The following is a 22,857-nucleotide window of genomic DNA, read 5'->3' as shown; positions in this document are numbered from 1 at the left end:
TGTACTTTGGACTAAATATAACAGTGCCTCAGGGACAGGAGTGTATTTAGACTATCAGAAGGTACAGTAAAAACCCACCAAGAACACTCTAAGGTCAACTCAGCACCTATTTATGCCTTTATCTTTATGCCTCCTCAAAACAAGGATGAAACTATAGTCTTCTTTCTCTGTGCAGGTAGAGATTCATGCACAGGAAAAAAAAAAAACCAAAAGAAAGACAGGAAGTAAGTAAAGAAAAACTTCTAAGTACTTTGAGGTAAGAGAATTCTAAGCAAAACCTCAAAGAGAAGAAAATAATTCATCAGTAGAACTAGAATCTCAGAAAAGATAATGATATGTCCACAGAAAGTTCAAGGTACTTGAAGGGTCTAATAAAAGAAATGAAGAAATTAAAACTCAATGAAAAACTTGGAAGGGAATTCAGTGACTTGGGGAAAAACCTAGAAAAACTTCAAAGAAGTAAACATGCTGGAAAAAGGCAGAAAAATATAATTTTAAAATTTAGTAATACTTATAAGAAGAAATATGAGAGGTGGGAAAGACATGTTATGTATACTTTCACAAACAACTGACCAGGACCTTGGCCTCCTAGAATATGAAGAAATACAAACAAAAACTCCTAAATTCCACATTTCAAGAATTTTTTTTAAAGAATTGACTAAAAGAATTCAAAAGTAAGGGCAAAAAGCAGATCAATAAAATTCACAGGACAACGAGAGAGGAAACCATTCTTTTAACCCACTCAGAAATGTGATTATTAAACTCGAAAGCTCTGAGGTTAAAAAGGGAAAAAAGTACTTTATGTAGCAAGAAAGAAGCAAATCGTATCTGAAGGAACTCTGTTCAGAATAGTGCTTCAGGGGTGGTAAACCTGAGCCTTGAGGCCACATGTGGTCTTCTAGGTCCTAGGGTATGACCTTTTGCCTGAATCTAAGTTTTACAGAAGAAAATCTTTTACTAAGGGGATTTGTTCTGTGAAGTTTGGATTCAGTCAAAGGGCTACACTTGAGGACCTAGAGGGCCACATGTAGCCTCGAGGCCTCAGCTTCCCCATACCTGTGCTAGACTATCTGTGAAAAAGGAAGAGAGTGGATGTGGGGAGGGGCACCAGAGAGTATGATGTTCCATGGAGTCAAAACCAAGGAGAGGTGCTAATGAAAAATAGTTACCTACAAAATTCTGATCTGAGCCCACTATAAAGTAAGGCTCTTGAAGGAATTTATTGCTCTATCCTATAGCTAAGGCACATAGATTTTGGTCTAGGCTGAGAGAAGAAGAGAAACAAATGCAACTGGGATCAGACTGTTCTAAGCCAAGCAAGCAAAAAAGCTGCAAGTACCTAGTATTAATTTCTGTCCTTTCCCTGCTAAAATGGGGATTCTTAACCTAGAGTCCAAGGACCCCTGAGGATTCTATGGATGGATATCAAAAGGTCTGTGAATTTGGATGGAGAATGTAATACCATACATTTAAAACTGCAGAAAAAGTTTAAGAAATCCCCTGTCACCAAAGAATGGAAAGGGGGAAAGGCAATTTTAACAAGATTTGATGGAGAGAAAATAAAATTAACAATAATGATTACGAAAGTGAATGTAATATATTCACCTTTAAAACTGAATAAGGTAGCAAAATGAAGAAAACAAAAGCAAAGTAGTTTGCAATATACAAGGAACATAGAAATATGATTTATGTGGAGGTAAGGTATAGGATGTCTGGAAAAGTTGAAGGGAGCCAGATTTTGAAGGACTTTGAATGCCAAATAAAGAATATTCTATTTGCTCCTGAAAATGACAAAGAGGTACTGGAGGTTATTGCAGAAGAGGGTGACATGGTTAGACAGACCTGTCCTTTAGGAGAATCTTTTTAGGAGGTCTTTTACCTCTGAGTGGAGGATGGATTGGAGTAGGGAAATACCTGAGAAAAGGAGACCAACCAAAGGCGAGTGTAATAGTCTAGCCTTGAGGTGATAAGGGCCTGCACCAGGTTGGTGAGAATATCAGAGGAGAGAAGGAAATCATGGAAATCAATCATGGAAAAATTAACAGAATTTGGCAATAAATTGAATTGTGAGCTGAAGGAGAGTGATGAATTGAAGTTGACACTTAAAATAACTGGGAGGGTAGGTGGTGGTACACCCTTGATAGTAATAGAGCAGTTTGGAAGAGAGGAAGGTTTAAGGGGAAGAATTCAGTTTTGTCCTGGTTGAGCTTGAGACATCCAGATTTGGCCATGTTGTTTGAAGATACAAGACTGGAAGCCAAGAAAGAAGTTAGGGCTGGATAAACTAAATCTGTCAATCATAGAACCCTTAGTGGTCCTTGGACTCTAGGCATCTTCCATGAGTCCATGGGAGATGATGAGATCACCAAGTGCAGCAGTATAGAGGGAAAAGAGAAGAGGACTCAGGACAGAACCCTGAGGGCCACCCACTTTTAGTAGGCATAACCTGGATAAGCATCCAACAGAGGAGACTGAGGAAAGATCACATAGGTCATCTTGACTTTTATCTTGCCACTGGACTTTGATTACTCTGGAAGTGAAAGTGAAGCCAACAACTTCATATAACTCTGCCTCACTTGAATCCAATTTATGTATGAGTCAGAAAACATCACCCCATACCATTTTACCATTTTTAACTACCTCCAGGTATTGTGGCAACAGGCAGGTGACAAGGCATCAGATATGGATACAGTAGGAGCTGTAGTTACGATGCTGTCAAGAGGAAGCTCAGGCCAAAGAGGAATGTTCTCACTGGGATTCAGCAGCTCCCAGGGATCTGAATGGCCTTTTTTTAAGGATCATACTGCTCACTTCCTGGCATGAGTAAGAGGCTAGAAAAGGTGCCCTAAAATTTTTCTGCTTCACCCAACCCTGGCATACTTACCATGACAGGCAAGGATCCCACTCTGTGAGCAAAAAACACCAAAAAATGTACAAAAACTTTTGCAAAGATAATTCTACTCACCATTGGTACATGGAATGTGCACATACTTATGAACAGCATAAAATCCAGTAGACCTGAAAGATGAATAGCTCTTGTTGTGAGTGGACTCAGCAGGTATCATATCCAAATAGCAGCCCTGAGTGAAATAAGACTGGCAAATGAAAGCCAGCTTACCAAAGTCAGAACTGGTTAACATTTTTCTGGTATGATCACTGTGATGTGGAGTATCATGAAGCTGGAGTACGTTTTTCAATCGAAACTAATTTAGTCAGCAAGTTTGTCTGCCTCCCAAAAGAAGTGAAGGACAGATTCGTGACTTTGTGATTGCCACTTGCAGAAAAGTGCCATGCCACCATCATCAGTGCATATGCTTCCACATGAGCTCAGAGAAAAATTTTATGAGGACCTGGAGACCCTCATCATCAATGTGCCAAAAGAGTATTTGTAATTCTGTAATTACAATTACAATTTGTAATTCTTGTAATTCTGGGTGATATAAATGCCAGAATAGGCACAGGTTATCAGACATGGCAGGGAGTCCTTAGAAGAAAAGGAACCAGAAATAGCAACAACAGTAGTAACTTACTACTGAAAGCATACTGTTTTCCTTTTTGTTGTTGCTGGTTTTTTGGTTTTTTTCTTTCTCATGGTTTTTCCCTTTTGTTCTGATTCTTCTTTCATAGCATGACTAAGTGGAAATATGTTTAATATGATCATACATGTATAGCCAGTATCAGATTACATGCATTCTTGGGGAAGGGTGAGTGGAGGAAAGGGATTTTGAACTCAAAATCTTATAAAAGCAAATGTTGAAAACTAAAAATTAATTGATTTTTAAAAATATTTGGCTGTGATGACTTTAGTAGAGCAGGGGGGAAAGAGATTCAAAGGTTGAGAAGAATATATAGATGAGTTGAGTCAAGACTGTGAAGGGAGGCCATATTTTCTATTGGAGGAAGAAAAGTAAGTAATTGTTGTTTTTTTATTATTTTTATTATTTTTTTCCCTTTTTTGGAGGGTAATTGGGGTTAAGTAACTTGCCTAAGGTTACACGGCTAGTTTTTTTGTGTTAAGTGTCTGAAGCCAGAACCGAACTCAAGTCCTCCCAACTCCAGGCCAGTTCTTTTACTCACTGCGCCACCTAGCCGCCCCATAAATAAGTAATTGTTAAGGCAGTTAATAATGTTAGCAATAATTATGGAAAAATTAACCCACATAAAGGAACATGCTATTTTTAAATATTGTGTACATTTGCATATGAACAGTTAATATAATAATTTAAAATGTCTTACCTCCTCATGTAGTACAATTGAGTCAATGGACTATTTCTTTATAATACTTTGTCAATGTGTATTTTGAGTTCTTTTTAATACTTTGCCCACCTTTTCTTTATCTCATCTACCTGACACATAGCACCCAAACAACAGTGGTATTATGAACACCAAAAAAGCATGTCAAACATGTGCTAATACCTTTTTCATATTAATAGGGTTATAGATTTTATGCTGGAAGGGACCCTGGAAGTCATTGAATCTATCTTCCTCATTTTATCATTGAGGTTGGTGAGGTCTAGAGAGATTAAATGACTTGTCCTGGATCATATAAGTAGTAAGTGTCTGAGGCAGTGTTCAAACCCAGGACTTCCTGACTCCTTGTCCAATCCAGTATTATGCCACCTGCCTTTATATTATTTATCAGTGGTTTCTTTTTAAATTTACTATGTATGCCTTAAAAGTTAGGGAAATGTGCAGTTTTAACATGTGACGGCTGAAAAGTGTCTTTTCTAATTGTTAAATTATCCTTTTAATGAAATATAATCATTAGTTTTATATATATAATTAAAAATATAATCAATTACTAACTTGAAACACTTTACTTACAGATTTTGCTGAAGAATCCTGCCTTTATGTGTTTAGTTATATCTACTACCACAGAAGCCTTGATTACTACTGGATTTGCTACCTTTTTACCTAAATATATAGAAAACCAGTTTGGAAAGTCATCTAGCTATGCAGCTACCCTTGGAGGTAGAGTTTCCTCCCCCATTATATTAGTTCATCATTAGATTTTCCTTTATCCTAAAAACACAAGCTATTCTTAAATATCTTTATTGATAAAACCTTTAGTTTATACAAATTTTAATGTGGCCCTTGTCAAAATTTCTAAGTGTATAAAAGAAAATGTTCTATATAACAGAAATGGAGAGGCAACATGGTATGGAGATAGAGTTCAATTTAGGCCTTTGGATAGGGAAGATCTGGGTTCAAGTCTCACTTTTGATACACATTGGCCGGGTGACCCCTTCGCAAATCACTTGAACTCTCAGAGAGTTCTTGTAGACTATTAAATTGCATGGTAGATGCTGATCTGCTTTGATAAGGGGAATTTCCCTTCTTCATAACAATGAAATCACAAGTCTGAATTGGAAAAAAAAATTGGAGCCAATTACTAAAGCTAAATATTTAATAATAAGAACTTGGGAGTAAGAAAGAACCCTAGAGGTCATAGTTTAAGCCTCTCATTTTTAGAGATGAGGTAACTGATATCCATTTCATTAAGTTTTAATATCTTTGGAACAAATTGAAGTTTTTCTTTCTTTCTAAATTTCATAACTTCTGCCTAGCAGTGACAGATTATTTGATGTTTCTGTGTATTTGGGCTTTTGATAGATGGTCCTTTAAGAGAGATAATTTAGCAGAAGGGAGCATCTAGAATCCTCTTCTTTCCAGAATTACCTTTAAGAAAATCTCCTTCCTTTTCTAATTTCTCTTGGCTTTTACTTTTCTCTTACCCACATTTCATTTTCCTTTTTCTTCTTTCTTTTTCTCTTTCACCCCTTTCTTCTTTTTTTCTTCCATTTCCTCAACTCTTTTGCTTGTCTTTTTTGGGAAAGAGAAAGATTAGCCACTGCTAACTAGTTGAGTAGGTGATTTGCTTTTTTCAGAATATCATTTTGAATTGTTCTATGATTGATTGTGTCTCATTCATATTATAACTGTTGGGCTTTTTTTCTTTTTAGGAATTGTTTTAATACCAGGAGCAGCACTTGGGCAGATTTTGGGTGGTGTTATTGTTTCCAAATTCAAAATGTCTTGTAAAGAAGCTATGAAATTTGCAGTACTTTCATCTACAGCATCTTTTTTGCTGACTATGACTTTAATTTTTATGAAATGTCCAAATGAGGCATTTGCTGGAGTTTTTCAACCATATAAAGGGTAAATATATCTTAATATCTTTTTTAAATATTTGAACATCATAGTTCAAAAACATGTTTATTAATCATAGTTATCAAGTATTTACCAAGTAAATGTGTTCAGTATGTGTGTTCAGTACTATATGAAACATTATATGGGTTTATAAATTATAAGATATGATTGCTACTTTCAAGGAGCTTAAAATCATGTAAAGAAATCTAATATTTGTTAAGATGTGGAGGATATTAAAAATGATTATAGTAATTATAGCAAACATAGAAATTTAAATTTTGTGCTTACTAATTGTGCAATAAAAATTTGGAGAAGAAAAAATTGTATTAGTGCTGTCTTCCCTGCCTTTGATACTTGGGGACTTAGGTGACATCCCATCCTTCCAACCCATTAGCTCCCTCAATAATAATAATAGCTAATAATAGAGCTTTAAAGTTTGTAAAGTGCTTTACAGATATCTCATTTTGTCCTCACAGCAACTCAGGGAGATAGGTGGTATTATTATCTCCATTTTATAGATAAGGGAAACTGAAGATGAGTAACTGAAATTAAGTGACTTTCACAGGTCATAGAGCTAGTAAGTATCTGACGGCATATTTGAACTCAAGACTTCAAGACTCCAGGTTCAGTGCTCTATCCATTGTACCACCCAGCTGCCTCAACTCTCATAATCTATGCCTTTATCCCATCTTATTTGTATTCAGGAATTTTTATTTTTGATCTCATACTCACCTATAAATATTCTGCTTCAATGATAAAAAAATTCTGAAATTATTTCTAACCCAAACTTCCTATTTGTCCTTGTTTTTCATTCTTTCTACACTAATTCATCATTCTCATAACTGCTAGTCTCTTCATGATTCAGTGCTCTTTCAGACCATGGCACCATACCCTGGTCTTTGCTTCCTTCCCAAATTTGGTTCTAAAGTTAGCTGGTCCACAGTTATAGCCTGTCTTCACATCTTGAATTCCTTAACCCTCTCTTCTACTTGCTCAAATCCATTCCTTGGTGACCACTACCATCCCGTTTCTCCACCCTCTTCACCTGTGCTGAGGAAAGTCATATAATTGGGCCGACCAAACTTTGTCTTAGTGGAAGTTCTCTAGTCTCATTCCTGTGTGGCAGTCCTTTTATTCTTCCCTAATTTACTTTCTATTGTAGTTCCCATAGCAGCTGTTCAGAAAGTTCTCTCAAGTACCTAAAATATCCTATATTACCCCTTCAGCAGAGGGCCTTGTCTCATATTTAACTATGAAAATAGGGGACATTTATCCTGAGTTCCTTCTTTTCCCTTTTGTATACCTCAAAACTCTTTTGTACTTTCCTTTACCCCATTCTCCGAGGAAAATGTGACCTTTCTCAAAGGCCAGTGTTTTTTCTTATTCCCTTGAATTCATGCCTTCTCATCTCCTCCAGGAGATTGTCCTCTCAATAACAGTCATATGTAGAATGGTTATACAATTTGCAAATGATAGAAACCTTGGAGGAATACCTGACTACTATAAAAACAAGCTGACATTTAATCATTAATTAATTATCCCATAATGGAATATAATATAAAATTTGGATTTCCTTAAGCAACCAACAAGAAATTTATTTGGAGGCATGAAATTCACCGCCTTCTTCAAAGGCTATAGTATATATACTTTCCATAGAACATTTACCTACAAGCTTGGAATATTCTCCCACTGTTCAGAATTCTTGATAGTCTAAAATGTATCTTTATCTTATTATAGAGAATAAATGCCAATATAGGGATATATATATATACATATATAAAACCTTATATTTCAGTTCAGACAATCAACCTTGCAAGATGAGGAAGGTCTTACTAGATAGTAGGGTGTTTGGAAAAAAAAAGTCTGGGGGTTTTAGTCAAATGATTAGGGTAGGGAAGAAAGTCAGTATGGTCACTGCCTGCATTTAAAAAGGCATAGAAACCAGGGATGTGAGGTAAGAGTCCTTATGTACTCTGCCCTGGTCACACCACATGTAGGATATTGTATTTATTCAGAGGGCTGTATTTTAGGAAGGACAGTGATAAACTGGAAAGCCCCTAGAGCAGACAGTCAGTATGCATTTATTAAGCCCCTGTTATGTGCCTGGTCCCATTCTAAATGATGGGCATACAAAGAAAGGCAAAAGACAGTTCCTCCTTTCAAGGAGCATGGACTCTAATATATCATGGGGGAGACAACGTGCAAACAACCTTGTGTAAATAAGATATGTACAGGACAAATTGGAGATAACAGAGGGGAAGTACTAGCATTTAAGGAGAAATCAGGAAAGGGTCCCATAGAAGATGGAATTTTAGCTTGAACTTGAAGGAAGTCAGAGCATCTAGGATGTAGATGTGAGGAGAGAGAGAGTATTCTAGACAGGGAGAATAGTCAATGAAAATGCCCAGAGTCCAGGGATTGTCTTGTTTGAGAGGCAGCAGGAAGGCCGGTGTCACCAGATCACAGGGCATAGGGGATCAGGGAGTAATGGTGTAAGAAGACTGGTGCTCAGAGAGGATGAGGTTATGAAAGGCTTTGAATTCCAAAGAGAGTCTTTATATATTTTCTCTTAGAGGTCATAGGAAGCCTCTGGTATTTGTTGAATAGGGGTAGGTAATATCATCTGACCTGTGCTTTAGAAAGATTAATTTGACATCCAAGTGGAGAATGAACTTGAGTGGGGGATGTAAGACTAGGAGACAAACCAGAAGTTTGGGCATTAGACCAAGTATGAGGGGATGAAGTGAAGCAGGGAGACCAGGTAGTGGTCTCTACAGGCTATTGCAGTAGTCCACTCATGAGGGGACAAAGACCTACACCAGGGTGGTGGCAGTGTCAGAGGAGAGAAGTGGAGTATGTGAGTGATATTACCAGGGTAAAATTGACAGGATATGGCAAAAGGCTAGATATTGCAAGTAAGGATGGTGGTGAGAGAGTGAAAAGTAGAGTATGATACCTCTGTTCCTAATTTAAATGACTGGGAAGACGGTGGACCATTGACAGTAGCAGGAAAGTTAGGAAGAGGGAAGGGCTTGAGAGGAAAGATGATGAATTCCATTTTAGATATGCTGAGTCTAAGATGTCAACAGGACAGCCAGTTTGAGATGTCTAATAGGTGATTGGAGATGCAAGCCTGGAGGTCAGGAAAGAAATTAGAGCTTAACTGAGTAGATCTGAAAATCATCAGCTTAGAAATTATCACTGAAACAGTGGAAGCTGATGAGCTCACCAAGTGAAATATATACAGAAAGAAGAGAAGAGGGCCAAGGACAGAGCCACCAGTGGAGGATACCCTTGGTTAGTGGGAGGACATGACTTGGATGAGTAGGAAAAGAACCAGGATAGATGAGTGTTATGGAAACCTAGAAATAAGAAAGTTTCAAAGAGAAGAGGGTAGTCAATAGTGCCAACAGCTGCAAAAAAAATAAAGTCAAGGATAAGGATTGAAAAAAGACCATTAGATCTGAGCAAGGATTATTAATCATTTTTGTTTTTCATTGTCCCCACTGACAGAAGGGTGAAACCTATGATCATCAAAGAATAATTTTTAAAATTCATAATAAAAAGTCATAATCAAATTTTAAATTCATATTCAAAGGAAATGCTGAGTTACAGTTAACAGGGAAAATAAAGATGTAATTTTTTTCCAATGGACCCCCTGAAGTCTCTTGGCTCAGGAGGCCTGGTAAAAGGTAAAAGACTTTCATAGTCATAAGAATTTGTTGAAAAAAAAATGATGATGTTTAATCTGGAGAAGATAAGATATTGTGGTATGTGATAATTGTCTTCAGGCACTTGAAAGAAAAGAGATTAGACTGGTTCTTGGCCTCAGAGGGCAGGACTTCTGTTCCATAAAACATTGGAAGTTGTAAAGAAGAAATTTAGTCTTGATTTTAAGAAAAAGATTCTTAACAATTAGACCTACCCCACAGTGGAATGGACTGCATTGGGAAGTAATGAATTCCCTTGATGGGAAGTCTTCAAGTAAAACTGGACATCTACTTGGTCAGGTATGTAATAGAGGATTTTATTTTTCAGGTACAGGTCAGACTAGGTAACTACTTTCTTTAGTTGGTTTTCAGGTTTAGAGTGAATTGGAAGTCTCTTCTAACTCTGAAATTCTGTGATTCTGTGCTTCTGTGGTACTTTGGAGAAATGTTAACTTCAAAACACATCAACAAATTGTTCATCAATAATGGGAAATTACTCAACCAGATATTTAATTTATATTCAGAAATTAGTTCTAAGAACTCCTAAGTGTTGTTCACACAATACAGTAATACCCACAAAGGTATGCATACAGAGGGAATTGGATGAAACCAAAGTTTCCATGAGAAAGAGGGGATTGGCATATAGACACTTGCAGACACACGCGTGAGGTGTCACACACACATACACACACAGAAAAAAAATAATTGAATGCTGCAATTCCTGAAAAAAATTAGTTGTTTTTTTCCAATTAAACATTAATTTTCTTTTCTTCACACTTCTTCTTCCCCAGCTGAACAGTAAAAAGAAAAAGAAAACCCACGTAAATAATGCATAGTCAAGTAAAACAAATTTCCATCATTCTTCATTTTTTAATCCATCACTTTTCTAACAAAGTGGATAGCATGCTTCATCTTTAATCCTTTGGATTCATGGTTTATTATTGCATTAGTCAGAGTCCTAAAGATTTCAAATTTTATTTTTCTTTATAATATAATTGTTTTTATATAGATTGTTGCCCTAGTTCTTCTGACTTCATTCTGCATCAGTTCATAGTGGCATTCCTAGTTTCTTCTAAAATTCTTCATTTTGTCATTTCTTAGGGCATAGTACTATTCCATTACATTCATACACCATAATTTGTTTAGCTGTTCCCCAGTAGATGGGCACTCCTTTAGTTTGTAGTTCTTTGCCACCACAAGAAAAGCTTCTATAAATACTATTATATTTCTTTAATCTCTTGGGATATAGTCCTACTAGTTGGGTCAATTGGTGTACTTAGTTTAGTAACTTTGGGGGCATATTTCCAAATTGCAGCTCCACCAACATCACATTATTGAGCCTGTTTCCTGTAGCTCCTCCAAAATTGTCATTTTCCTCTTTTGTCACCTTTGCCAGTCTGACAAGTGGTGAAGTGAAACATCTTAATTGTTTTAATTTGCAATTCTGCAATTATTAGTTATCTGAAATATTTTTTCTCTTTTTTGGAGGGGGGAAGGCAAGGCAATTGGGGTTAAGTGACTTGCCCAAGGTCACACAGTAAGTGTTAAGTGTCTGAGGCCAGGTTAGAACTCAGGTCCTCCTGACTCCAGGGCCAGTGCTCTATTCACTGCACTGCCTAGCTGCTCCTGAAATATTTTTAATATGGTTACCGATAGCTTCTATTTCTTCAATTGAAGACTATTAACATGCTTGAACCATTTATCAGATGAGGAATAGTTCTCATTCTTATATATTGGAATAATTTCTTATATATCTTAGATATGATACCATTATTGGAGAAACATGCTGTGAAGATTTTTTTCCCCAGTTTCTTGCTTCCTTTCTAATTTTAACTGTATTGGTTTTGGTTGTACAAAACCTTTTTAATTTTACATTACCAAAATTGTCGATTTGCTCTTCTGTGAATGTCTCCATCTCTTGTTTGGTTGTGAACTCAGTCTCTATCAACATATAAGAAAGATTATACACTATGACCAGATTGGATTTATACCAGAACTGCAGGATTAGTTCAATACAAGAAAGTCTGAAACTGAATAAGCCACAATTATATCTTAAATAATTTAAACCTGGTTAGTTCAGTGCAAGAAAGACCAAAACTAAATAAGCAATAGTAATATCTTAAATAATTTAAACCAGACTATCATATAAATGGGTGTTGAAAAGGTTTTGACAAAATCTATTTTTGTAAAAGTAATTTCTTTCTTCCTCCTCTAATTTGCTTGTGATATCACCTTTTATGTTTGAATCTCATATATCTATTTGTAGTCTATCTTATGAAATGTTTGTAACTATTAATCCATTAGTATCTTGATTGGCCTGGCGCTGAATAAGTAAGTTAGTTTAGGGGTGTTGTCATTTTGATATATTGGCCCAACCTATCCATAAGTAACTAATATTCCTACAAGTATTTAGATCTGTATCTATTCAAAATGTTTTGTAGTTGGATTCATACAATCCCTAAGTATGACTTGATAATTATATTACTAAATATTTTGCATGTCCTATAGTTATTTTTAATAGGATTTCTCTTTCTATCTCTGCCTCTTGTTTTATTCTTTATATAATCAAAAATTTTCCATTTTACCTTTCATAGTCCTCTCTATTTCCTGACTGGTCATGAACTTTTCCTAATTCATAGATATGACAGGTTATTTCTTCCTTGCACTTCTAATTTGTTTATGATGTCACCTTTTATCTAAGTCATGAACTCATGTGAAGCTTGTCTATTAATATGCATAGAGAGCTGATGGGTTATACCTAATTTGTGCCAGACTGCTTTCCAGTTTTCCCAATGGTGAGTTCTTGTTCCAGTACCTGGTATCTGGGGGAATAGCAAATATATAGGAATAGAAAACTCTAAGCTATTGTGCTTTTTTGTTTCTGTAGATTCTGCATATTGTGGGCCTAATTTGTTCCACTGACCAACCCATCTATTTCTTACCCGGCACAAAATTGTTTTCGTTATTATAACTTTGTAGGATAGTGTCAGATTTGGTACTACCAAGTGCCTTTCCTTCCAATTTTTTTCATTAATTTTCTTGAGATTCTTGACCTTTGATTCCTCCAAATGAATTGTTTTTTTTTCTAGTTCCATAAAGTAATTCCAGAAATATTGGCTTTTTTACTCTTCCTAAATCATAGTACTTGGACTCCCATTTCTACTTGGCAATGACTGCCCATTATGCCTGGAATACCTTTCTACCTCTGGAAATATCTCATTTTTAAGACTGCTTCCTCCTTCTACATATACTGCATTACTAGTAACTGTCCCCTCAAGGTTTCCTTTTATCTATCTTATGTATTCCTAGACAGCTTACATGTTATCACCTCCATTAGAATATAATTTCCTTCAATTCACAGGCTATTTCCCTTTTGTCTTTCCATCCCTATTATCTAGCACAGTGCCTGGGACATAGTAGATGCTTAATAAATTCTTCCTGATTGATTGATCAAAAATTCAATCAGAGAATGACAGATTGAAAATCAAGAGTTACCTAAGAGGCCCTCTAATCCTAACTCTTACTTTATAATTAAAGCAACTAAAGTACAGAGACGTTAAATGGCTTTGCCAGAGTTATATAGTGAATTGTGAGAGATAAAATTTGAACTCAGGTTCTCTAACTCCAGAGCCAGTGACTTTTTTACTATACCATATGCTACAGCCTGATTGTGCAACCATCTTTATTAATAAACATATTTTATATATCCAATAAATAAAATGTAAGCAAATTTTTTTTCTTTAAAGTAATGTCAAGCTTATTAATAGAAATCCATACAGTAAACTATATGAACTCTAAGCATGACTGTTCTGTAGTGATCTCATTTTTAGATGGACACCTACATTTTAAAGTGACCATTAACTTATAAAACAGAGATTCAATTTGTTTCTTACAGAGCAGAAAGCATAGGAAACATCACAGCCCCTTGTAATTTGGTGTGTAATTGCTCTCGCTCATTTTATTATCCTGTCTGTGGAAGAGACAGTCTCCAGTATTTCTCTCCCTGCATTGCAGGTTGTACGTCTTCAAATACAATAGAACATCAAAAGGTAATTCATTTTTAAAATATTTCTTCAGCATCAGTGAGGAACCTATCTTTTCAGGATATTTCTAGTGCTTGGAATCTACATATTTATGTGGACATCTATTTTGATTAGATTTTTTTTAATTTACCTTTCTTCTCTTTAGAAGCATATCTTTGTCGTTACATAGTTTTACCAAAACCATATTATAGAGCAACAAGTTGAGAGTAGTAATGCAGGAGTAGGTTGTCAAAATGGGGTTATTTTCCTCTGACCAGGTTTTCAGCACTTTAACCTAGGAAAATTAACAGCAATTAGTCAGTCTACATGCATTTATTATGTACCAGGCACTGTGCTAAGCACTGAGAATACAAAGAAAGTCAGAAGACAGCCCCTGTTCTCAAGGAGTTCACAGTCTAATGGGGAAGAATACATGCAAACAATTACAAGATATAGTGGATAAATTGGAGATAATCAATAGAAGGATACCAGATACTAGGGTTAAATGACATGAAGTAAAGCTTTTTGTAGGAGGTGGGATTTTAGCCGAGACTTGAAGGAAGCCAGGGAAGCCAAAAGATGGAGATTATGAGAGAGAACTACAGGCATGGGAGAGAAATTTATGTTTGATACTATAGATAATATGGATCCACTGGGTTTTACTGGGGGGGTGTAAGAGGGGTGATATGGTCACCTAGGAAAATCACTTTGATTTCTGAATGGAGGACAGATTGGAATAGGGACAGATTTGAGACAGGGAGATCAATTAGAAGGCTATTGCAGTCACCTACTTAAAAGATCATGATGGCTTATAACAGGGTAGTAACTGTGTGAGTTGAGATAAAGGGATAATATGAGAGGTGTAAAGCAAAATATAACAAAACTTGACAACAAATTGGATATATGAAGTGATTCCCTATGTCTCTAAGATATATATATATAATACAGTCTCCATAGCCTTACATTTAAAGTCTATCTGGATACACTGAAAATTTTTAAGCAGGGAAGTGACATTATCAGGCATCTGCCTTAGAAAAATTATTTTGGCAGCTGAATGGAGAATAGTTTGGAGATGGGAGAGACTGAAGGAAGATTTAGAAGATAGTTATAGTAGCTCAGGCAAGATATAAGGAAATGAACCTGGATATTGGCTATGTGACTAGAAAAAAAGGGATAGTTGTGAGGGGTCTTGAGAAAGCAGAACTGAGAAGTCCAGATAAATGATTACATATAGGAAGTAAAGCAGAGCAGAAAGTCAAGGATAATTATGAGGTTGCTAAAGTAGGGTGACTTGAAAGTTAAGTGCTCTCAACAGAAATAAAGAGGTTTAGAGGAGACATTAGTTGAAGAGAATGTGGATGGGGCATAGAGATTAATTTTATTTGGGAAATGTTGGTTTTCAAATATCTATAGTATATCCAAGTAGAGATATTCAAGCAGACAATTGTTACTGTGGATCTCAAGTTAGGAGAGAAATAGAGAGTCCATGTTTAGGACTGGGAGTCATCTGCACTGAAATGATTGAACTCATGGAAACTGATGAGATCATTGAGAGAGTATAAAGAAGAGACGAGAAAGGAAGAAGAAAGGAAAGGACAGGACAGGACAGGACAGAAGAGGATCCAGGATAGAGAACCAGGTTGTGATGCACCAAATAGATAATTACTCATTGATATTTCCAATTTCTCCCACCCCTCAGCATATTCTCAGGCCATTGCCCCTACTCCAACTTTATTTTCCTCCATCTCTCATCTTGACCCTGTAGTTAGGTAGGCCTACTCTAGTCCTTTGCTCTCAATTCTCAACCCCTTGTTCTGTTGCCATTCATCATTGTCAAACTTCATCCCTGTATTCCTCCTACCATATGCCTTCTCTGTCCCCCCTCATATGGCTGCACAAAACTATACTGACTAGATGTATTATAAATTCATGTGATTTAACTTCAACTGGGCCCTTACAGTTGCAAAGGAATCCTGTTATTGTTCTCTAATTGATTTTCTCTCAAACCACAAAAACTATACAGAATGTTATCTTTTCTTCTCAAGCCTCCCACAATCCTCTTCTTTCACCTCACTCAGCAGAGGCCCTTACCTCTTACTTTACTGATAAAAATTGAGTCCATTTGGATTTCTAATTATCCCATTCTCTTCATTTCAAAACATCTCGTTATCTCTCTTTCCCTTACTCTGACAGTAGTTGCGCTTCTCCTTGTTATGTCAGTTACTTTACTCCTTCGTCATCTCCTTTCTAGACACCTTGCTGCTCAGACCACAGACCGTGCCTTGGAGGGCTTAACTCTCATTTCTAGAACTGCCATCCTGTGGTCACACTGATAACCCCTATGTTAAGATAGGTCTGCTCCAGCAAGGCCTCATTTTATTTCCTGACTATCTTTTAAATATTCTCCACGCTGCACCTCTTCCCCCCCCTCTTTAATTTTCATAACTCTATCTCCTACCTCTGCTCCTCATTCTGTTACCACTCATGCTTTGACAAACTCAAATATTGAATTATGCCCACCATCTGCATATGCTCCTGCTCACATCCTACTAAACAGAACTACAAGAAGTCACACAATCTGGTTGACTTGATCAACTACAAAGTATGTGATTGTAATGGTAAGGGAATTTGAAGATCTTCCCTGTCCCTTAATAGGCCTAGGGAATTTTAAGATCTTCCCTTCCCCTCAAGTAGAACCCAATAGGAAGGGCTTGATTGGGGTGAGGCTTGTTTTTCAGGAAGGCCAACAACTTTTGTCACTTTGTAATTAGGCAGTGGGTCACAAAGTTTGCAATGTCCCCTGACCCTGAAGAACAGTATATGTACTCTGAGGTGAAGTTTTGCATTGGGGCTCACTTATGGGAAGAGTTGTGTGATTTGACCAGATGAGATTCTAGGTAACCATTGAGTCCCCTGGCTTTGAAAACCCGGATGTTGGTGCTTCTCTCTTTGGTAACTAACTATGTATGTATGTAATGGTCAGACAGCTGGAAGCCCTGTCTGTTGGTCTGTTGAACTGTGTTATTTCCTCTGTCTGTATTTTTTGTCTGTAATTTCTTTTGTATTTTCTGAAGTTCAGGGTGCTGGCTTTCTTTCCTAAACTAAGTGAAAAAAAAAATATATATATATACATATATTTCATTAAAGATTATTGACCCCTTTAAAGTTGCTTTCTTTTAGCAAAGCAGATCAAAGAACCTGTACTAGCAGCTATCCTGGGTATGCTAGGGTGCTTGCTGTTACAGTGATCTAATCTCAACTGTGCTGTAGTAGTTTATCAATGCAATCCTTTTCTTCCCCTCAAATGGATTTTCTCATCCCATTTTCCATAGTGGTTGTTTCAACTTCTCAAACTTTTTGCAGCACATCTTCCCCCCCGCCCCCAGGTGAGGATTTTACTTTATACTTTACTGAGAAATTTAGAACATTTACTGTGAGCTCCTCTTTTCTTCAATATCATTCTCTTTGATTTCATAATTATCTCCTTTATTCCTTTCTCTAATGAAGAGGTAATTCCTTTCTTCATTAGAAGCAACCCTTCTACTTATACCCTTGAACCCATCTCCTCCCTCTTCTTTATCCTTTTGCTACCACTCTGATCACACTTCTCTCTAATATTAAGTCTTTCCCTACCTATTATTCTTCCACTTAATGTCTACAAACACAACCTTGTTTCTAAATTTTTAAAAAACCCTCACTGCATCCTTTTCAGGCACATTCATTGAAAATGCTGTCCAGACCCATTGCCTTAATGTCCTTTACTCCTTACTTTCTTCTAAACCCCTTGATATCTGATTTCTGGTCTTATTATTCAACTAAAATTGTTTCTCCAATGATATACATTATTTTCTTTTTTCTAATCTAATGACCTTTCTTTTCAGTTCTTGTACCTTCCTGGCCTCTTTACATCATTTGACCATCTCATGCTGGATTAGAAGTTCAAAATCTTTTTTTTTGTATAATGCCTTTGGTAGACTGATGAGTCCGACCTTGTGAAGTAAATGGACCCATTATGAGAATGTTTTTAAATACATAAATATATATCATTATATTATTTTATGGGCTGTCATCAGCTCCCATCGATTTTATTATCATATCTATATAGCTGACTCCTAGAACTATTATTTCTGGCCTTAGTGTCCCTTGTGAGCTCTAGTCCAACATCACCAATTGATTACTGGAAAGATGAAACTGAATGTCCCATAGACATCTATAATTCAACATGTTGTCTAAATCTTAAACTTGTTAGCTTTCCCCCTAAACTCACCCATCTTCCAAACTTTCCTTTGTCAAAGATGCCACAATCTTTCCATTCACCCAGCTTCAAAATCTCAGTGCCATCCTCAACTCCTTACTTTCACTCACCTCACATATCCAAGTAGTTAGCCAGTAGACAATTATGAAGTGTGTACTCTGTGCCAGACCTGTGCTGAGCACTGAAGATACAAATATGAAAAAGAAAGATAGTCCCCATCCTCAGGGAGCTCACACTCTAATGAGAGAAAACAACATACACAAGAAGCTGAAGAGAGCATGATGAAGAAGTCCAGAAGGGTGCGGCTGGATGGGAAGTTGAAAAGATGACTGGCCTGGGCAATCATATTACATGGAGGTTCTAGGGGAGTTCATCCATCCACCGTCCAGTCAGAGGAGCAGAGGATATTGAGGAGGTGAGAATGCCATATCTGATGCCACCTTGCAAGATAATGAGGTTCCTTATGGTCAGCTTCCTAGAGGCATGAGGGAAGAGCAGTCTCAAGGAGTACAGCAAGGTGGGAAATGAAGAATTTGCCAATTTCTTTCATTTTTATCTCTATGGCTCTTACTAGCCACCTCTTTTCTCCACGTTCCCAGAAATCACTTCACACTTAATACATATCATTTCCTTCTGTGCCCTCTATGGCCTGTCCATACTGGATTTCTTGCTGTTCCTCATACAAGACATAATCTCCTGTCTCAGTGCATTTGCACATTTTTCTTCATTCCTACAGTGTTCTCCCTTCTCACCGTCACCGTTTGGAATCTCTGCACTCCTTAAAATTTAGCTCAAGCACCACCTTCTATCTGAGATATTTCTTTACCCCTTGACTATTAACCCCTTTGTCTCTCCTAACTCCTACCTAGGTTTTCTTGCTGCTTCTTTGTGTGCATTTTGTATATACCTACATATGTGGATGAATCCTTCCCCATTAGGATATAAGCAACTTGAGGGCAGGGACTATTTGCATTTTATCTTTATATGTCTAGAACCTAGCACATATGTTAGTGCTTGACAAATAGTGCTTGTTGATGGACTTATAATTATATCTCTTTGTTATCCTCCAACTTATATTACAAGCATCTCCTGAGGCTCTGAGAGGTTAGGTGATTTGTCTAGATACAGAGCCAATATTTACCAGGAACTTGAATCCAGATCTCCCTGACTCTGAGAACAATTCCTTATCCACTATACCAGAGTGCCTCTTATAAATAATCAAAATAGTTTATTTTGTCTTTTGTTATCTCTTTCCTTGTATCATTATCAGTTCTCTCCCTAACCATACATATGAAAGGCACCTTTCATTTACCTGTCACTTTTTCATTTAGGTTGCTTATCCATTTAGAGAGTTTATTGTGTGGTATAGATGCTGGTCTAGTACTACTTTCTATTAAATTAATTCTAACTTTCCCCAACACTTCTTACTGATAGGGAATCCTTCCCACAATGTTTTGTATTCTTGGGTTTAGTAAACTACTGTGTTTTATTTCTTTAGGGCCTTGGTTATCTAATCTGGTCTACTCATATATGTGAACCAGTACCAAATAGATTTGGTTACTGCTTTAAATATACTTTGAAATAGGCTACTTTCATTTGTACATTTTTTTCACCATTTCTAGCTAGGACTTTTGTGCCTCCCAACGAATTGTTACTAATTTTTCTAGTTATATAATTTCACTATATGATTGCTATAATACTAAATATGAACATTAATTTAAATAGTAACCATAATATCTCTCAATCAATATCTCTCAAATTACTTGTCATCATTTATATAAATAACATTTTGTATTTGTATGTAAGTATAAGGATTGGATTAAATTATCGCACCGCATTTTAGCCTTGATACCTTAACTAGATGAGAACATGTCTCACTCAGCCATTCATAGGCATTGGACTAAATGCTAAAGGGCCTTTGAACTAGAATGATGTTATGTAAAGATTGTATTTGTCCTTCGTTTTTGAAAAGGACCATGACATCAGGGAGATGATGATATGACTTGCAGTTGACTTTAAGTGAGAAAGGGGCTGCACTCGGTCACCAGCCTCACTTTCTCCTCCAGAACCATCTGGATCCAGTGACCAGATAGTCATCAGGATGACTAGAGATGATCCAGAATACAATGGGAGCCCCTGTATCTTTTAGACTAAGGTCTTTTCCGGTTCTTACTTTGAGTGAGGTAACAACTATTCAGTGAATAGGCTTCTTTTAAGAAGTGAGTTAAGAGGACCCCTTTAATTAAAAATAAAAACCAAACTGGGAGGGGAAGACCCTCAGGGTTGCTGGCCAAAAGAAACACATTCACTCTGAGCCAAGAGGGCCCACAATATAGTCATTAAGTGGCACTTGGGCAGGGACCTATTGTCCAATCTATGAGCTCCAGAGTGAAATGGGTTTAAACTTTGGTCTTTGAGAAAAGACAGAAAGAAAGAAAGAAAAAGAGAGAGATAGAGAAAGAAAAGGAAGAAGGAAAGAAAAGGAAGAAGTCTAGCCAGTAAACCCCAAGTTAACTAGACTGCTTTCTGCCATCAAAATTTACTTTCCTTTGGAGAGGAGAAGGAGAGGAAGAGTACAAGCTGAGTAACCCAACTGACTGGGTTTCTATTCAGGCAGCTTGGACTACTCACAAGTTGTGTTTGTCCTTCATTTTCGAAGAGGACCATGACATCAGAGAAACAATGACATGACTTGCAGTTGCCTTTGATTTGAATGTGAAGGAGGGCTATACAAGGTCACCAGCCTCACTTTCTCCTCCAGAGCCATCTAAAAATCCTGTTCCAACAGACTGAGGAAATTTGGCTACATCCCCAAGGATCATCTCTAAAATGATCAAACTTGTTGAGAAAGAATGATTCCAGAAATTGGAGTGTGAAATTCTAGCTGAACCTCATGGGAGGGACCTCTCTAGGAGGAAAGACAGGATATGGCTTTGGCCTTGACCGACACTTCCCCTTCCTCACTTTGGTTGGAGGAGGACCTTATTTGGACTTCTCATCTTACCATCTGTTTTAGTGATGTCCCAGAATCAGCTAGAAGTAGTATTTGTATTTGTATCAGGTGCTAAGTATATATAGGTGCAGATTCACCATACTTAAGGAGAACTTCTTGAACACCACACAAATAGGAGAGAAGGATTCCCAGAAAACAGGAACTAATAGTTAACCCTTTGCCACATGTGCCCACTTTTCCCTAGACTCTGAAAGAGAGAACTTCTCTTAAGCACTTTCTAAAGGCAGTGCTAAGTGCTTGAGATATACGTGCAAGGAAATGAGATGGTATTTGCCTTTGGGAAGCTTTCTTCTTAATGAGGAAGACAACACATAAAGTGGAGCTGAAAAAGGGTGGAATGAGGGGACATAAGTGATGTGGTGATTTGATGATGGTTGGGAAGTAGTAGGAAACCTGGTTCCAAGCAAAATAAGATGAAAGCTTATCAGAAGCCTCTGTCTCAAGAGTAGAGAGTCCTGGGTTCCAGTGTATGTGTATGTGTATGTCTAGCAGCAACCACATTGGCATACCCAGGATGGCTGCTAGTAGATCGGCTTTACTAGGAAAGATAGATGTTTAAGGGGTCAACAATCCTTTTTAATTACATTCACTAGTTCAGGGGAAAAGTCAATACCCTGAACTTCAGAGAAAATATAAGCAGAGAAATAAAGACCAACAGACAGGGTTCTGACTGCCTGAATCAAAGCAGTATTGCTATACACTTTACATACATCCCTGAATCGAGAGATCCTTTACATCTGAACAATCAGGGAGCTCTGAACATACAGTCACTCAAAATCTCCACCATGGAATCACAAGATCCTTTTCATTAGGGAACCCCCAAAGCAAAATACCAACTCAGAGTATATATAGACTTCTCAGAGCCAGTAGGCATCACAACCCTCCTGGCTTAGTGCCTAATTAGAAATTAGCAAAGGGTGTGAAAGCAAGCAAGCTTCCTTTAATGGGTTCCATATGAGGCCTGTTAATGGTCAGGGAAGATCTTATATCCCATTAACATTACAGTAATGGAAGGAAGGAAAAAGAGGGAGGCAGAGTGGAGATTATGACTAGAATGTAGAGAGAATGTGAAGGAGATGATCAAGATCTATAGTTCTGGAACTCATTGGCTACATTCCTGGGTTTATTAAACTTGAGATTCCTCACTACCAATATCATATAGATTCTATTGATTTTTAATTCCAATATGTCTGAGAAGTTTTTTATATTATTTTCTAAAATTTAATCTTTTTCTCATGTTTTCTGAGTAATCCTTCAATTATATAACAATATTTGATCTTCAAGGTCAAGTTCTTTGGCTTATAGAGAGGAAAGGAAGAAGAAAGAGAAGGAAGGGGAAAGGGAGGAAGTGAGAGACACAGAGACAGACAAATAAAGGAGACAGAGAAGAAGAGGAGAGATCACAGTTCAAGGATAAGAGTAGAAATATTTTTTAAAATAAGTTTTTTTTTATTGATATCATTTGTTTCTTGCATCATTATCATTATCCCAAGTGTTCCTTCCCCTTCTTGAGAGCCATACTATATAACAAATAGTATCTTTTTAGTTAGGAAGAAAACAACACAACTGCTCAATCCACAGAAAAAGCCTGAAGACATGTGCAATGTGTAATGCTAATGAACCCCCTGCTTTCCCAAAGGATTGAGTTAATGGGTGTCCTTTAATATCTCTTCATTTGTGTACTGCTTTCATTACTTTCATTACTTT

General features: G+C 37.0%; 1 protein-coding gene across 1 annotated transcript in view; it reads left to right on the top strand.

The window, feature by feature from the left end:
• Nucleotides 1-22,857, top strand: part of LOC138161242 (solute carrier organic anion transporter family member 4C1-like) — a 139,622-nt gene that overhangs the window by 59,964 nt on the left and 56,801 nt on the right. Inside the window, exons 7-9 of the mRNA XM_069088055.1 lie at nucleotides 4,827-4,971; nucleotides 5,964-6,159; nucleotides 13,756-13,909. Of these exons, the coding sequence (XP_068944156.1) occupies nucleotides 4,827-4,971; nucleotides 5,964-6,159; nucleotides 13,756-13,909 (495 nt within the window). The remainder of the gene's footprint in view (nucleotides 1-4,826; nucleotides 4,972-5,963; nucleotides 6,160-13,755; nucleotides 13,910-22,857) is intronic.

Source organism: Petaurus breviceps, unplaced genomic scaffold (assembly GCF_028583685.1).
Source record: "Petaurus breviceps papuanus isolate PSGF00001 unplaced genomic scaffold, PetGlider_PUasm1.0 184, whole genome shotgun sequence".
NCBI classification, from domain to species: domain Eukaryota; kingdom Metazoa; phylum Chordata; class Mammalia; order Diprotodontia; family Petauridae; genus Petaurus; species Petaurus breviceps.
Note: the sequence above shows the minus strand (reverse complement) of the source record. Positions and strands in the feature narration are given on the sequence as shown.